Below are 18,478 nucleotides of genomic sequence, written 5' to 3' on the forward strand. Positions count from 1 at the left end.
TCTCAAAGGCCATCGGGGGCTCTAAAACGCCCGCTACCTCAGATGGCAGACGCGGATGTCGACACGGATACTGACACCAGTGTCGATGACGATGAGTCTAGTCTAATGTCCACTAAGGCCATTTGTTGCATGATTGAAGCAATGAAAGAGGTGTTACACATTTCTGATATAAACCCAGGTACCACTAAAAAGGGTATTATGTTTGGGGAGAAAAAACTACCCGTAGTCTTTCCCCCATCAGAAGAATTAAATGAAGTGTGTGAAGAAGCGTGGGCTTTCCCTGATAAAAGATTGGTAATCTCTAAGAAGTTACTTATGGCGTTCCCTTTCCCGCCAGAGGATAGGTCACGTTGGGAAACACCACCTAGGGTGGATAAAGCGCTCACACGTTTGTCTAAAAAGGTGGCACTACCGTCTCCGGATACGGCCGCCCTCAAGGAACCTGCTGATAGAAAGCAGGAGGCTATCCTGAAGTCTGTATATACACACTCAGGCATTATACTTAGACCTGCTATTGCGTCAGCGTGGATGTGCAGTGCTGCCGCTGCGTGGTCAGATTCCCTGTCAGAAAATATTGACACCCTAGACAGGGACACTATTCTGCTAACCATAGAGCATATTAAAGACTCAGTCTTATACATGAGAGATGCACAGAGGGAGATCTGCCGGCTGGCATCTAAAATAAGTGCCCTGTCCATTTCTGCTAGGAGAGGTTTATGGACTCGCCAGTGGACAGGGGATGCAGATTCAAAAAGGCACATGGAAGTTTTGCCTTATAAGGGTGAGGAGTTATTCGGGGATGGTCTCTCGGACCTAGTTTCCACAGCAACTGCTGGGAAGTCAGCATTTTTACCCCATGTTCCCTCACAGCCTAAAAAGGCGCCGTTTTATCAAGTACAGTCCTTTCGGACTCAGAAAAACAGGCGTGGAAAAGGCGGGTCCTTTCTGTCCAGAGGCAGAGGTAGGGGAAAAAGGCTGCAACAAACAGCAGGTTCCCAGGAGCAAAAGTCCTCCCCCGCTTCTTCCAAGTCCGCCGCATGACGGTGGGGCTCCACAGACGGAGCCAGGTACGGTGGGGGGCCGCCTCAAAAATTTCAGCGATCAGTGGGCTCGCTCACAGGTGGATCCCTGGATCCTGCAAATAGTATCTCAAGGGTACAATCTGGAATTCGAGGCGTCTCCACCCCATTGGTTCCTAAAACCTGCCTCAGGCAGGGAGGCTGTGCTAGAGGCAATTCACAAGCTGTATTCCCAGCAGGTGATAGTCAAGGTGCCCCTACTTCAACAAGGACGGGGTTACTATTCCACACTGTTTGTGGTACCGAAACCGGACGGTTCGGTGAGACCCATTTTAAATTTGAAATCCTTGAACACATACATAAAAAAATTCAAGTTCAAGATGGAATCGCTCAGGGCGGTTATTGCAAGCCTGGACGAGGGGGATTACATGGTATCCCTGGACATCAAGGATGCTTACCTGCATGTCCCCATTTACTATCCTCACCAGGAGTACCTCAGATTTGTGGTACAGGATTGCCATTACCAATTCCAGACGCTGCCGTTCGGACTCTCCACGGCACCGAGGGTGTTTACCAAAGTAATGGCGGAAATGATGATACTCCTTCGAAGAAAGGGAGTTTTAATTATCCCATACTTGGACGATCTCCTAATAAAGGCGAGGTCCAAGGAGCAGTTGTTGGTGGGAGTAGCAATATCTCAGGAGGTGCTACACCAGCACGGTTGGATTCTGAATATTCCAAAATCACAGCTGGTTCCGACGACACGTCTACTGTTCCTGGGTATGATCCTGGACACAGTCCAGAAAAAAGTGTTTCTCCCGGAGGAGAAAGCCAAGGAGCTGTCATCTCTAGTCAGAGACCTCCTGAAACCGAAACAGGTATCGGTGCATCACTGCACGCGGGTCCTGGGAAAGATGGTGGCTTCTTACGAAGCAATTCCTTTCGGCAGGTTCCATGCCAGAATCTTTCAGTGGAACCTGTTGGACCAGTGGTCCGGATCGCATCTTCAGATTCATCGCCTGATAACCCTGTCTCCAAGAACCAGGGTGTCTCTGCTGTGGTGGCTGCAGAGGGCCCATCTTCTAGAGGGCCGCAGATTCGGCATACAGGACTGGGTCCTGGTGACCATGGATGCCAGCCTTCGGGGCTGGGGGGCAGTCACACAGGGAAGAAACTTCCAAGGACTGTGGTCGAGTCAGGAGACTTCCCTACACATAAATATTCTGGAACTAAGGGCCATTTACAACGCCCTAAGTCAGGCAAGGCCTCTGCTTCAAAACCAGCCGGTACTGATCCAGTCAGACAACATCACGGCAGTCGCCCATGTAAGTCGACAGGGCGGCACGAGAAGCAGGATGGCAATGGCAGAAGCCACAAGGATTCTCCGATGGGCGGAAAATCACGTACTAGCACTGTCAGCAGTGTTCATTCCGGGAGTGGACAACTGGTAAGCAGACTTTCTCAGCAGGCACGACCTCCACCCGGGAGAGTGGGGACTTCATCCAGAAGTCTTCACGCTGATTGTAAATCGATGGGAACGTCCACAAGTGGACATGATGGCGTCCCGCCTAAACAAAAAACTAGAGAGATATTGCGCCAGGTCAAGGGACCCTCAGGCGATAGCTGTGGACGCTCTGGTGACACCGTGGGTGTACCAGTCAGTTTGTGTTCCCTCCTCCTGCCTCTCATACCAAGGGTACTGAGAATAATAAGAAAACGAGGAGTAAGAACAATACTCGTGGTTCCGGACTGGCCAAGGCGAGCGTGGTACCTGGAACTTCAAGAGATGATCTCAGAGGACCCATGGCCTCTGCCGCTCAGACAGGACCTGCTGCAGCAGGGGCCCTGTCTGTTCCAAGACTTATCGCGGCTACGTTTGACGGCATGGCGGTTGAACGCCGGATCCTGAAGGAAAAGGGCATTCCGGAGGAAGTCATTCCTACGCTGATTAAAGCCAGGAAAGATGTAACTGCAAAGCATTATCACCGCATATGGCGGAAATATGTTGCTTGGTGTGAGGCCGAAAAGGCCCCAACAGAGGAATTTCAACTAGGTCGATTTCTGCATTTCCTACAAACAGGAGTGACTATGGGCCTGAAATTAGGCTCCATTAAGGTACAGATCTCGGCTCTGTCTATTTTCTTCCAGAAAGAACTGGCTTCATTGCCTGAAGTTCAGACGTTTGGAAAGGGAGTGCTGCATATTCAGCCCCCGTTTGTGCCTCCAGTGGCACCTTGGGATCTCAACGTGGTGTTGAGTTTCTTAAAATCACATTGGTTTGAGCCACTTAAGACCGTGGATCTAAAATATCTCACGTGGAAAGTGGTCATGTTATTGGCCTTGGCTTCGGCCAGGCGTGTGTCAGAATTGGCGGCTTTGTCATGTAAAAGCCCTTATCTGATTTTCCATATGGATAGGGCAGAATTGAGGACTCGTCCCCAGTTTCTTCCTAAGGTGGTATCAGCTTTTCACTTGAACCAACCTATCGTGGTGCCTGCGGCTACTAGGGACTTGGAGGACTCCAAGTTACTGGACGTAGTCAGGGCCTTGAAAATTTATGTTTCCAGGACGGCTGGAGTCAGGAAAACTGACTTGCTATTTATCCTGTATGCACCCAACAAGCTGGGTGCTCCTGCTTCTAAGCAGACTATTGCTCGCTGGATTTGTAGCACAATTCAGCAGGCGCATTCTGCGGCTGGACTGCCGCATCCTAAATCAGTAAAAGCCCATTCCACAAGGAAGGTGGGCTCATCTTGGGCGGCTGCCCGAGGGGTCTCGGCTTTACAACTTTGCCAAGCTGCTACTTGGTCAGGGGCAAACACGTTTGCAAAATTCTACAAATTTGATACCCTGGCTGAGGAGGACCTGGAGTTCTCTCATTCGGTGCTGCAGAGTCATCCGCACTCTCCCGCCCATTTGGGAGCTTTGGTATAATCCCCATGGTCCTTACGGAGTTCCCAGCATCCACTAGGACGTCAGAGAAAATAAGATTTTACTCACCGGTAAATCTATTTCTCGTAGTCCGTAGTGGATGCTGGGCGCCATCCCAAGTGCGGATTGTCTGCAATACTTGTACATAGTTACTGTTAACTAAAGGGTTATTGTTGAGCCATCTGTTGAGAGGCTTAGTTGTTTTCATACTGTTAAACTGGGTATTGTATCACGAGTTGTACAGTGTGATTGGTGTGGCTGGTAAGAGTCTTACCCGGGATTCAAATCCTTCCTTATTATGTCAGCTCGTCCGGGCACAGTGTCCTAACTGAGGCTTGGAGGAGGGTCATAGTGGGAGGAGCCAGTGCACACCAGGTGACCTAAAGCTTTCTTTAATTGTGCCCAGTCTCCTGCGGAGCCGCTATTCCCCATGGTCCTTACGGAGTTCCCAGCATCCACTACGGACTACGAGAAATAGATTTACCGGTGAGTAAAATCTTATTTTTTAAATAAATTAGGATTACCCATATATTGTAATAACTGGTGCATTCTTATTACAGAATATTACCCAGTGAAAAATGTAGTTATACTGTAGATTAAAAAAAAAAAAGCTGCAATTTAGACTAAGAAACAAGTTCTCCTGTAGGAGAGGTGTATTATTATTTTATTAAATTTTTTCAAAATCTGTTTGTCATTGTGACCGCACGGTCCCATACGAGAGCCCTCACCGCTTCGCGTCCCGTCCCCAGTCACAGAATGGAGCTTTAGGTCACATGGGACCTGGCAATAAAGGGGCTTCACGCTTACCGTCAGTCTCCGCCTGTTACTGACTCCACCCACTGCGCAGTGGGCGGGTACTACACTGCCACCGCCAGACTCCTTGTAGCAGTGGCATCTGGATCCACGGTTCTGCTCTGTATGGGTCGACACACTGTCCTACCACACCTGTGTGGTTTTGATGAATCCCCGGTAGCTCAGGGGGTAGTTCCCTCCCGAGTCCTTTCCATCCATTCAAGATAACTTACAAAATATAAATAAATAAATTACATTTTAAAAGGATATAAGTGCATGAAGCAATTTCCTCCTTCCTGTCACACACAGATTTTGGTGTCCTTTCAACTCCATTCCTTACCACCTGGTCGTTTACACTTCGCCTGATACATTTATCACATAGCTTTAAAATACTGTTTGTATTTGATTTCTCAAACAAATGTCCCTCATCCTTTTCCTGCATCTAACATTCAGGATTCGTATACAGTGCCTTGCTAAAGTATTCCCCCCCTTTGCATTTTTCATGTTTTGTTGCCTCACAACCTGGAATTAAAATGGATTGTTTGAAGGTTTGCATCATTTCATTCACAGAACATGCCACAACTTTGATGGTTTTTTTTTTTGGGGGGGGGGGGAGGTGGGGGGGGGTATTGTGAAGCAAACAACAAATAGGACGAAATTACAGAAAACTTCAGCGTTCATAACTATTTACCCCCCTACAGTCAATACTTTGTAGAGCCACCTTTTTGCAGCAATTACAGCTGCAAGTTGCTTTGGATAAGTCTCTATGTGCTTGTCACATCTTGGCACTGGGATTTGTGCCCATTCCTCAAGGCAAAACTTCTCCAGCTCCTTCATGTTTGATTGTTTCCGCATGTGAACAGCAATCAAGTCTGATCACAGATTCTCAATTGGATTGAGATCTGGGCTTTGACTAGGCCATTCCAACACATTTAAATGTTTCCCCTTAAACCACTCGTGTTGCTTTAGCAGTATGCTTCGGGTCATTGTCCTGCTGGAAGGTGAACCTCCATCCCAGTCTCAAATCACAGGCAGACTAAAACAGGTTATGCTCAAGAATATCTCTGTATTTAGCACCATCCATCTTTCCCTCGTCTCAAAACAGTTTCCCAGTCTCTGCTGCTGAAAAACATCCCCACAGCATGATGCTGCCACCACCATGTTTCACTGTGGGGATGGTGTTCCTGGGGTGATGGGATGTGTTGGGTTTGTGCCAGACATAGCGTTTTCCTTGGTGGCCGAAAAGTAAAATTTTAGTCTCATCTGACCAGAGCACCTTCCTCCATACATTTGGAGAGTCATCCACATGCCTTTTGGCAAACTCCAAAACGTCCCGCCTTATTTTAACACTAAGTAATGGATTTTTCTCTTACGTCCTAGAGGATGCTGGGGACTCCAAAAGGACCATGGGGTATAGATGGGATCCGCAGGAGCTTGGGCACACTGAAAAGACTTTGACTGGGTGTGAACTGGCTCCTCCCTCTATGCCCCTCCTCCAGACCTCAGTTAGACTTTGTGCCCAGGAGTGACTGGACATACACTAGGGGAGGTCTACAGAGTTTCTCTGGAAAGACTTTTGTTAGGTTTTTTATTTTTAGGGAGACCTTCTGGCTACAGGCTCAGGACTGAGGGGAGAGAAGTCAGACCTACTTCTTCTTAGTTCAAGGGCTCTGCTTCTTAGGCTGCTGGACACCATTAGCTCTAGAGGGTTCGATCACTTGGTTCGCCTAGCTGCTTGTTCCCAGAGCCGTGCCGTCACCCCCCTCACAGAAGCCAGACGATAGAAGCCGGGTGAGTATGAGAAGAACTGAAGACTTCAGTGACGGAAGGTACAGCGCAGCGGTAGCGCTGCGCTCAATGCTCCCACACACATCACCAATGGCACTTGAAGGGTGCAGGGCGCTAGGGGGGAGCGCCCTGGGCAGCAGTTACTGGGGTTAATTTCTGGCGAAAATCACAGTATACGGTGTCTGGACGCCGTATACATTACCCCCGCCAGTGTGCAGTCTTGAATTTTAGCGGGCTACAGCGCGCCGGGAAGGGGCAGGGCTTAGCCGCACATTGCTCACCAGTGCCATTTTCTTGTATCTCTACAGTGCTGCAGAGACGCTGGCCCGATCCTCCACGCTCCCGCAAGTACACGGGGAGGAAAAACGGGGGGGGGGGGGGGGCCACATAAATTTGGTGCTTTCATTTATGTTTATCAGCACTGATCATATATACTAGGTTTTTTTTAGAGTATGGGCGCTGGGGTGTGAGCTGGCATAATCCCTCTGCGTTCTCCCTAAGGGCTTCTCTGTGGGTCTGTCCCCGGGCTTGTGGACTGTGTGAGTGTGGGTGTGTCGGCGCGAGGTGTCGGCATGTCTGAGCCTGGGTGTTCCTCCCCGGAGGAAGTTATGGGGGGTGCAGAAAAGGATGTAGGTATGTCTCTGTCGGCACAGCCGACTGCTGATTGGATGACTATGCTGAGTACACTGAATGCGAATGTGGCTTTATTATCTAAGAAGCTGGATAAATCTGATTCTCAGACACAAACATGGAGACAGTCAGTGGAGGACGCTTTGTCTCAGTTACAGACAGTCTCAGGGTCACAAAAGCGTGCTTTTGACCAGATGGCAGATAGCGGTACCGACACGGACTCTGACTCAGATGTCGATTTGAATGAGGCTTCTTTGCATCCACGGGTTGTCAAGAGTATTCAGTACATGATTATAGCCATTAAAGATGTTTTACGTATATCTGAGGAACCTGCCGTTCCTGACACAAGAGTTTGTTTATTTAAAGGGAAAAGACTTGAGGTAAAATTTCTCCCCTCTCATGAGATGAATGAGCTTTGTGAAAAGGCTTGGGAGTCACCTGAAAAACGGTGGCAGATTCCCAAACAAATTTTGATGGCATATCCTTTCCCCTCTGACGATAGGGAAAAATGGGAGTTGTCTCCAAATGTGGACAAGGCTCTCTCGCGATTGTCCAAGAAGGTGGCGTTTCCGTCTCCTGACACGGCTGCTCTCAAGGATCCGGCGGATCGCAAGCTGGAGACAACATTGAAGGCCATTTTCGTTAATACTGGTGCATTGCTCAGACCTGCGGTGGCGTCGGTGTGGGTGAGTAGTGCTATTGCAAAGTGGGCTGAAAATTTGGCTTCTGATATGGATGCTCTTGATAAAGATAATATTCTTTTGACTCTTGGTTATATCAAGGGCGCTGCAGATTATTTAAAGGATGCGGCGAGGGATGTTGGCCTCTTGGGATAAAGAGCCAATGCCATGGCGATTTTGGCCAGGAGGGCCCTGTGGGTTCACTAATGGAATGCTGATGCCGACTCCTAGAAGAACATGGAAGCTCTCCCTTTTAAAGGTAGTGTCTTGTTCGGTGACTGCCTGGCTGACCTGGTATCGACCGCTACGGCGGGTAAGTAATCTTTTCTTCCCTATGTTCCCACACAGCAGAAAAAGGCACCCCATCAGCAAATGCAGTCCTTTCGGCCTAATAAATACAAAATAGGTAAGGGCTCGTCCTTCCTCGCTTCAAAGGGTAGAGGTAGGGGCAGGAAGTCGCCTGCAGTGTCAGGCACCCAGGACCAAAAGTCCTCCCCTGCCTCTACCAAGTCCACCGCATGACGCTGGGGCTCCCCTGGGGGAGTCCCTACCGGTGGGGGGCCATCTCCAATTTTTCAGTCAGGTCTGGGCTCGTTCGGCCCTGTATCCTTGGGTCGTAGACATAGTGTCCCAAGGGTACAGACTGGAGTTTCAGGAGATGCCCCCCAACCAGTTTTTCGTGTCGGCTTTGCCAACTTCTCTTCCCGAAAGGGAGTTGGTAAGGGATGCGATACAAAAGTTGTCAACAGAGGGTCGTGGTGCCGGTTCCCCGTCAGATCTGGGGAAAGGGTTCTATTCGAGCCTCTTTGTAGTGCCAAAGCCGGACGGTTCGGTCAGACCGATTCTGAACCTAAAATCCCTTAATCCATACTTGAAAACTTTCAAGTTCAAGATGGAGTCTCTTCGAGCGGTGATCTCCAGCCTCGAAGGGGGGGATTTTATGGCGTCAGTCGACATAAAGGATGCTTACTTACACATCCCGATATTCCCTCCTCATCAGGCTTTCCCGAGGTTCGCGGTGCAGGATTATCATTACCAATTTCAGGCGTTGCCGTTTGGGCTTTGCACGGCCCCGAGGTTTTTCACCAAGGTAATGGCAGAGATGATGGTCTTCCTTCGCAAGCAAGGGGGTCACAATTATCCCGTACTTGGACGATCTCCTGATAAAGGCGAGGTCCAAGGAGCAGTTGTTAAAAAATGTGGATCTCTCTCTGTCGGTTCTGCGACATCATGGTTGGATACTAAATTTGCCAGTCTCAGTTGATTCCGACAACTCGGCTGCCCTTCCTGGGCATGGTCCTAGACACGGAGGTACAGAGAGTGTTTCTTCCAGAGATCAAAGCTCTGGAATTCCAGACCATGGTCAGGGAGCTTCTGAGGCCGACAAGTGTGTCGATTCATCAATGCACTCTGGTACTAGGGAAGATGGTTGCGGCTTACGAAGCCATTCCGTTTGACAGGTTTCATGCCCGGGTGTTTCAGTGGGATCTGCTGAAAAAATGGTCCGGGTCTCCCCTGCACATGCATCGGAAAATAAGTCTATCTTCCAGGGCCAGGATTTCACTCCTGTGGTGGCTGCAAGGCTCTCACCTTCTAGAGGGACGCCGATTCAGAATCCAGGACTGGGTCCTGCTGACAACAAATGCAAGTCTCCGAGGCTAGGCCACAGTCACGCAAGGAATCTTGTCTCCACATAAATGTTCTCGAGTTGGGAGCCATCTACAACGGCCTGCTGTAAGCACAGAACCTTCTTCAGGGTCTCCCTGTCCTGATCCAGTCGGACAACATAACAGCGGTGGCGTACGTAAACCGCCAAGGCGGAACAAGGAGCAGGGTGGCTATGGACGAGGCCACAAGAATCCTGCGTTGGGCGGAACAGCACATGAGCGCTCTGTCAGCAGTCTTCCTCCCGGGAGTGGACAACTGGGAAGCAGACTTCCTCAGCAGACACGATCTCCATCCGGGAGAGTGGGCTCTTCATCAAGAGGTATTTGCAGAAGTGACAAAGCGTTGGGGAATTCCTCTGATAGACATGATGGCGTCTCGCCTCAACAAGAAGCTTCCGAGGTATTGCTCCATGTCAAGGGACCCCCAAGCCAGTGCAGTGGACGCCCTGGTGACTCCGTGGGTGTTTCAGTCGGTGTATGTGTTCCCTCCGCTTCCTCTCATTCCTAAGGTGCTGAGGATCGTTCGACGAACAAGGGCTCAGGCGATACTCGTCGTTCCAGATTGGCCACGGAGGGCCTGGTATCCAGATCTTCAAGAATTACTAGTGGAAGATCCCTGGCCGCTTCCTCTAAGAGAGGACCTGTTGTTGCAGGGGCCCTGCGTGTTTCCAAACTTACCGCGGCTGCGTTTGACGGCGTGGAAGTTGAGCGCCAAATCTTAGCTTGGAAGGGTATTCCCGGGGAGGTCATCCCCACTCTCCTTAAAGCTAGGAAGGAGGTTACGGCAAAGCATTATCACCGTATTTGGAGGAGATATGTTTCATGGTGTGAGACCAAAGTAGCTCCGGCAGAGGAGTTTCACTTGGGTCAGTTTCTCCATTTATGACAGGCAGGCGTAGATGCGGGCCTGAAGTTGGGTTCCATAAAAGTGCAGATTTCGGCTTTATCTATTTTCTTTCAGAAAGAATTGGCCGTCCTTCCAGAGGTTCAGACTTTTGTTAAGGGAGTGCTGCATATCCACCCCCATTTGTGCCGCCGGTGGCGCCATGGGATCTTGAAGTGGTCTTGCAGTTCCTTATGTTTCCCTGGTTTGAACTTTTGCGTAAGGTTGAGCTAAAGTTTCTCACTTGGAAAGTGGTCATGCTTTTGGCTCTGGCGTCGGCTGGGCGAGGGTCAGAGTTGGCGGCCTTGTTTTGCAAAAGCCCTTATTTGATCTTCCATTCGGATAGAGCGGAATTGAGGACTCGTCAGCAGTTTCTGCCGAAGGTGGTTTCTTCGTTTCACATTAACCAGCCTATTGTGGTACCTGTGGCTACGGAGGCTGTCGCGGTTCCAAAGTCTCTTGATGTTGTAAGAGCTTTGAAAATTTACGTCGCCAGAACGGCTCTTACCATGAAAACAGAGGCTTTGTTTGTCCTGTATGCTTCCAACAAGATTGGTAATCCTGCTTCTAAGCAAACTATTGCTTGCTGGATTTGTAATATGATTCAGCAGGCTCATTCTTCGGCTGGGCTACCATTGCCGAAGTCAGTAAAGGCCCATTCTGCTAGGAAGGTGGGCTCATCCTCTAGGACGTAAGAGAAATAGTATTTTAATACCTACCGGTAAATCCTTTTCTCCTAGTCCGTAGAGGATGCTGGGCGCCCGTCCCAGTGCGGACTGTTCCTTGCAGTTGTATTATTACTGGTTGTATTTGTTTACACAAGGGTTGTGTATTAGTTTTATTCAGCTTGTTGCTGTTGTTACTTCATATGGTTATCTGGTTTCATGCTACTCCAGTTGTACGGTATGTTTGTGGTGTGGGCTGGTATGTTTCTCGCCCTTAGTTTAAACAAAAATCTTTTCCTCGAAATGTCAGTCTCTCCTGGGCACAGTTCCTATAACTGAGGTCTGGAGGAGGGGCATAGAGGGAGGAGCCAGTTCACACCCAGTCAAAGTCTTTTTAGTGTGCCCAAGCTCCTGCGGATCCCGTCTATACCCCATGGTCTTTTTGGAGTCCCCAGCATCCTCTACGTACTAGGAGAAAAGGATTTACCGGTAGGTATTAAAATCCTATTTTTCTGGCCACTCTTCCATAAAGCCCAGCTCTATGGAGTGTACGGCTTGTTTGTGGATTTTTCCCTTTAAAATACAATTCTTTTTTTATATAAATTTTTATCATTTCACTTCACCAACTTAGACTATTTTGTGCAGATCCATCACACAAAATTTCGATTTAACAAAATCTGATTACAGTTTGGAATGTAACAAAATAGGTAAAAAGCCAAGGGGGGTGAATACCTGCCACTGTCCAACATCAAAAGGTTTTGTCATTCACCCGACCTGCTAGGAGAGGGCAATTAGCATCCCATTTCCTAGTCACGGAAGGTAGGGGAAAGTGGATTTTTCCCTTTAAAATACATGTGACCACATCTTAAATATAAATACATTTAAACATGCAATCCTACAACTGTGCACAGAGCACTACATATGACATGTTAAAACACATCATTAAACATATTTTTAAACAGTCCGCGCCTGGCACCGTAAGTATATTTAACAGTGGCGCCAACCGCCTATTGTCCTTAAAATGGCGCCGGGCACTTAAGGGTTAACCCCTTACATGCCGTGGCCGCCATTAACCATGTGGCCGCCAGGGTCTCCGGCCCCAGTCCATATTTTTTGATGTATACAAAAACGTAATAAGGGAAAATACCAGAATCAGACATTTGTACAAGGCAACAAAGGCAAAGTAGAGTATAAATCTGAGCAAGAAATCGAAACGGTAACATATGGCAATAATTGAGGATTGAGTCAGTACAGTCCGCACATATGCATGTCTGGTAATGTGGCAAAACGTATAGGCCAGAATCTATTAAAGATCGTGATCCAGTCGGTAGGAAGTAGTCCATTGAGAAATGCGACAAGTCAATAAACACAGGAAAATGATAAGGATAAGCATGTAACAGATATAAAAAACAAAACAAAACCCTAAAACAAATGTTGATGGGGAAGGGAGACTAGGAGGACACAGAAGGGAAAAGAGGAGGGGCAGAGGGCATGGAAATCCAATATACTATATTGCGAATAAGAGAACATATGAAGCTACTCAACCATTTTACAGAGTCACATATATGCTGAAATAATGATATAATTACCAACAATAGAAATAGAGAAGAGGTAAATGAGAGCTGTCTCAGTAGAAACCAGCTAGTGTACTCAAATAATTGCAGAATTTGGGTCTGTGTTGGGGGGGGGTCCAGAGATGCTTTTTATTTTATATATATATATATATATATATATCTCCCACTTCTTACAAAACCGCACTACACCTTTCTCCACATCTGGAAAGGAGGCCCTTCTATCAAGATAAAGAATCTTAAGAAGAAGCTGCTGTACTGTAGATAGAAAAGGTGGACTCCTGTGAATCCTTTGGTTTAATATGGATTTCCTAGCGACTGTTAAAATTATAGTAGGGTGTATTATTTTTTAACATAGCCAGAGCGTAGATTTTGGGCGATACATCCCTTCCTCATGTTTGACTCTTGATATTTGTTAACATTTTACCCTGGCTGCCCTGCTGGTTTCTAATGTTCTCTGTTGGTTTTCCGACCGTAAATGTGCCCATTAGTGATAAAATGCCTCAAGCATGACAGTCTGTATCAGTAAGGTAACTCTAGCATGCCCATAGGTGTGAATACCCACTGACTGGGCCTCAAATAACTATATCTACAAGGGATCAGTATGAATGACCGATGGACGGGATACCGGTGGTCAGTATACCGACAGTGTCATCCCGTCCATCTAATACCGACAGCGTCATCCCGTCCATCATAATACCAACAGCCCCCCAGTAAGCCCCCTAACCCTCACCCTTTCCCTACCCTAACCCTCCCCGGTGGTCCCTAACCCTAACCCTCCCTTCCCCGCTGCCTAAACTTAACCCTCCCCACTAGGTGCTTAACGCTAACCTCCTCTTCTGTTTGCCTAACCCTCCTACTCTGGTCCCTAACCCCCACACACACACACACACACACACACACACTGTCAGGACGTTCGGGATACCAGCTGTCGGTATTGTGATGCCAGCATCCTGTTCGGTGTTAGTATGGTGACGCCGGGATGGTGTCCGTGTTCAGGATGCCTGCGTCGGTATAGCAACTGCCGGTATCTCGGCCGTCGGTTAAGTAACTGCTTCCCATCTGCAAGCATTGCTACCCCTAAGCAGCAATACAGTACTACAGGAAACGTGTGTTACTGCCTCCTCTTCTCTATCCTAGGTGTGGCCATACCTTGCTCCCTGGTGTATGAGTCCCTTCCTGTGAATGCTACTGCCCACCCACCCCCCCCATCCCCCCACCACACACATACACGCATACATAATATTCACTTTCCAGCCCCTTAGGTGAAAGTGTGTAGGTCAGTGTGCAGTTCTTGATGCTTTGCAGCAGCGCAGTCCAAAATTCAAATAGGGGAGCCTCACCATCTGCCACCTCAAACACTCTTGGCACAGGGGCGCCTCCCAGATCCTGGTGACCAGGGCAGCTGCCAAAAGCTGCCTAATGGTAGAACCGGCCCTGTGTACATGTTGTTAGTAGACCTTACTATAAACAATATATATTTGCTGAGGATTAACTCTTCCTGTTCATCTTTCCATAATTACAAATTAATTGTGCATCTTGTGAAGCTTCAGACTGTAGCAAAAGATGCTTGGTGACCTAGAACTACTGCAGCCTGTTGGCTTCCAGTTTGCCTTGGTTTAAGTTTATAATTGTCCACATAATGTAAGTAGTTCAAACCCAAATTAAAACTTACTCCCTCCGAGAATAGAACCTATATATTTATGCGTAAAGCTACAGAGGTGCTCTTGTCCTTGCAGCTTCAGGAGCTGTAAGAATAAGTCCGCTTTAAAAGGCAAAAGGCACCACTGTGTCTGGAAAAGGCCGTTTAACTGAATAACCCCAGAGCTTTTCCCTCTACTGGAAACCCAGTATATACAGCAAAAATTAGCTGGTCATCTGTTGAACCTTATCACTGTGTGGATTGGTGGTTTCTTACTTTGTGGTATGGGGGTGATGTTACTGTGGCTCAAAAGACTGACATTTCTGCTTAATGAGGACTCTCCACTTATGTGGGAGGAGCCCCAACTTATTAACAACACTGCGGTGCAATGTCATATTCACACTGAGCAAAGTATTTATCCTTTTATGCTTCTTATCTGAAAATTATCATTTTGGCTATTTATCTTTACGTTGTGATTAGATGATAGATTTTCCCAGGTGTTCGTGTTTTCTCTATAAAATTTACTGTTCATATGCGTTCTGTTTAAAAAATCAGCCATTTATTCCATGTGGATTTCCCACTTCTCTTACACAAGTCACACATGCTAATTTTCTATTTTATGCAGATATTCTACTGTAGTGTCCTCTCCATATGTACTCTCTTGGCCAGCCAAACCCCTATATGCTTTTCATCAGTGGTGTACCTAATACCCCTTTCAGACTGACAAATATTTCCCGATTATTGCACATGAACGCACATCAACCCGGGAATTTGATCAGTGTGAAAGGGTACAGGAACAGTATCCCGGGACGAGTGTCCCGGTATTTCATCCCAGGTCTCGACCAGGGTTGAAACCGGGATCGTCCCGGGATGCTGTGCAGTGTGAATGGGTATGCTGGGTCAAGGCGACCTGGCACCCGTTCTCTGCATAGGAGGAGGCGGTGCTTGGAGATGATTATCTCCAAGCACAGCCTCCAGTAACGTCAGCGGTGACGTCACCAACCCGGCAATATGCCGGGTCGGGCCGCAAGTCTGAAGGGTCTGAAGCCGGGTCGCACCTAGGAAGCAACCGTGTACACATTCCCGAGTGCGACCCGGCTCTTGTCAGTCTGAAAGGGGTATTAGAAATTCTTCATTTTCATACCCTTTTATCATCATCATCATCATCATCACCATCACTACCACTACTGCAATGTCTATCTATGCCACTTACAATACTGTTCCTCCATTTACACTTCAAGGTCTCTGTGGCAGGCACTGTCCTCCAATCACTTTATGAAACTGGAAGCCCTCTTAGATCTGTACGTGGGTGGTCTACAGTATTGCTGTAAGTTATGAAGCTGCTTATGCGCTGTGTAATGGTCTGTGCTTGTCTCTCTTTCCAGGTTCTCCGTAAAGACCCTGATCGATAGATCCTGCTTTGAGACCATTGATGATTCCGCTCCTGAATTTTTAAACTTTGCTTCTATTCTGGAACAAATCCTAAGTCATCGCCTGAAAGGTAACTTGTAATTTCGATCAAAATTTTCTGTCCAGACACTAGTAACAAAACAAAAAATGACATTTCATAGCATTTAACCCAAAATCATGCTAGCCAACACTGTGTGCTGATTTTTCATCCTGTTGGAGGAACAATCCTTCCAGTTTTAAACTTTTTCTTGTTGATGCATGGCCAGCGGATGTAATACTGAAACACAAAGCAATACGAGTCATATATAGCCTGGTTGCAGGAGTTGAACATTCGTATTCTCAGAAATATTTTTGCTGCCAGCATTAAATATATTATTGTTCTAGAAATAGCTGAAAGAAGTTATGAAAGTAAATAGAAATTTAACGCTGTTTAAGGCAGCAATGCCCAACATGTATATTAGTAGGGACCCTAAGTAAACTTTGTTTGGGGATCAGTACTTCCATTGTGACATTAACTGTTCCCAATAGAAGGTGTTGCATGTCTCTCAGGGGACCTCAAAAACATATTCCGGGATGTTTTGACCGCAACCTACAGGTGGTGCTCTTCTACTCCAGAGCGCTACAATGGCCTAAGACCTCCCTGGAGGTGCCGCTACTACTGAAGAAGTTTTTATGAAGATGCCACACATTTTGTGGACTGGATTCTCAAACCAAATATTTATACAGGCCATAAACTTTTTTTTTTTTTTTTTTTGAAAATAAGTTTTATTGGGTTATGTATTAAGAATCACAAAGGCATAAGCGTTAGACAACATTTTTGGATCAATACAGAATGTGCATCATATTGAGGCAGTATAAAAGAAAAAAACGATATAAACACATACTAACAGCACAGGTCGTGGTGATCCTATTTATCGAAGAACAAAGAAAGTAAATGGAAATTTCAATATAGTTACGGAAAGAGCAAAACGTGAAAAGAGGGAAAAAAGAGTAAGAGCAAGATATAATAAAGAGGGGTGGGGGGTGGGAGCGTCGACCACACAGGGCTGGTCACTGGGTCGATTTCTGCCATCCATATAGAGAGCGGATCAGTTGGTTGTCAATGGCGATTCAGCTTTGAAGTGCGTTGTCCATGGCGTCCAAGTGCGTATAAAAGTGACTGATGCGTTCTAGCTTATATGTAGTCCATATAGCATTAATAGTGGCGGGAAGAGTAGGTGGTGAGGTGGACTTCCAATTCGCTGCTATTTGGCATTTGGCCGTATTTAGGATGTGCTTAATAAGTTTTAATAGGTGGCTTGGCGTGTCTGGAACTGGGCGTGAAAGTAGAGAGTAAGATAGGGAGACTGGGACGACCACATCGGTGATTTCCAGTATTAGTTTATGAATTTGTTGCCAGTAGCGACGGGTAATCCCACAGGACCACCAAACATGCAGCATGGTCCCTCTCTGTCCACAATGTCTCTAACATCTGTCAGAGCAGGAAGGGTAAATAGCCTGAAGTCTAGACGGCACAAGGTACCATCGGTAGTAAATTTTATAAGAATTTTCTTTGATACGAACCGATAAGGAGCTCTTAGCAATTTATTGTCTGATGTCAGCCCACTCTTCTATCGTCAAAGCCTCCCCCATATCCCGTTCCCATGCTATTTCATGAGACTCCTTAGCAGGGGAATTGTGTGATAGCAAGATTTGGTAGATGGCAGAAAACAAACCTTTTGTAGAACGTTGCCCACAACATAAAGATTCAAATGCAGTTTTGGGTGAAGGGTGAGCAGTGTGTCTTAGAGTAGAATAAAGGTGACGAATTTGCAGGAATTGATAGAAGGATGAGTGAGGAAGAGAGAATCGTGATTGCAGGTCCGCAAACAAGGGGAATGAGGAAAGGGGTGCCAGATCGATCAAGAAAAGGACATTGTGAGATGTCCAGTGTTTAAAAGCAAGGTGGTTGGTACCTTGGGGGAACTTGGAATTGTTCCATAGGGGGGTCAGCAACGGATTATAGGAACGAAGACGATAGTAGCGGGTGCATTGATCCCACACTGATAGTGCAAAGCGCATCGTCGGCAACAAGAGAGACGAGGCCGGGCGGTAGCGAGGCTCGCACCATAACAGGGTTGAAGGAGAATATACATTTATTACTTGAGCTTCCAAGAGCGTCCATAATCTCTGTTCAGGGGGTGAGTGCCATAGGGCACAGGAGGCCAAATGTGTGGCACGATAATAGTTAATCAGATCCGGCATACCGAGGCCCCCTGAGTCTCGATGTTGCTGAAGTATTCGTATCTTGACTCTGGGTTTCTTTCCAGCCCAGATGAAGATCGAGAGATCCCTTTGCAGATTCTTCAATATTTTGGTCGGTATATGAATAGGGAGGGTCTGCCAGAGATATAGCAAGCGTGGGAGTATATTCATTTTGATAGCAGCTATACGCCCAAGCCAAGAGATAAAGAATGTATTCCAGCTCCCAAGGTCGGTACGTATGGAAGCGAATAGACGCGGGAAGTTTGCCGTGTATAATGATGTGTGAGACTTTGTTAGGTAGATTCCTAGATACTTAATTTTGGTGTGTTGCCATTTAAACGGGTAAGAGGATTGAAGGAGGCGTAGGTCCCGGGGAGTCACATGTATATCTAGGATTTCTGTTTTATCAGCGTTGAGTTTGTAATTAGATAGACGGCTATAAGTTTGAATCTCCTCAAACAGGTGTTGTAAAGATATGTGTGGGTCAGTTAAAGTGAGGATGACGTCATCCGCATATAACGCTATCTTGAAGTCGTGGTTCCCTACCTTAATGCCC

General features: G+C 47.2%; 1 protein-coding gene across 4 annotated transcripts in view; it reads left to right on the top strand.

Annotated features, from left to right (window-relative positions):
* Window positions 1-18,478, top strand: part of RUNDC3B (RUN domain containing 3B) — a 596,000-nt gene that overhangs the window by 247,962 nt on the left and 329,560 nt on the right. For all 4 annotated transcript variants that reach the window (XM_063921483.1, XM_063921484.1, XM_063921482.1 and 1 more), the window contains one exon: window positions 15,654-15,769. In XM_063921483.1, the coding sequence (XP_063777553.1) occupies window positions 15,654-15,769 (116 nt within the window). The remainder of the gene's footprint in view (window positions 1-15,653; window positions 15,770-18,478) is intronic.

This window comes from Pseudophryne corroboree, chromosome 5 (assembly GCF_028390025.1).
Source record: "Pseudophryne corroboree isolate aPseCor3 chromosome 5, aPseCor3.hap2, whole genome shotgun sequence".
In the NCBI taxonomy this organism is placed as follows: Eukaryota; Metazoa; Chordata; class Amphibia; order Anura; family Myobatrachidae; genus Pseudophryne; species Pseudophryne corroboree.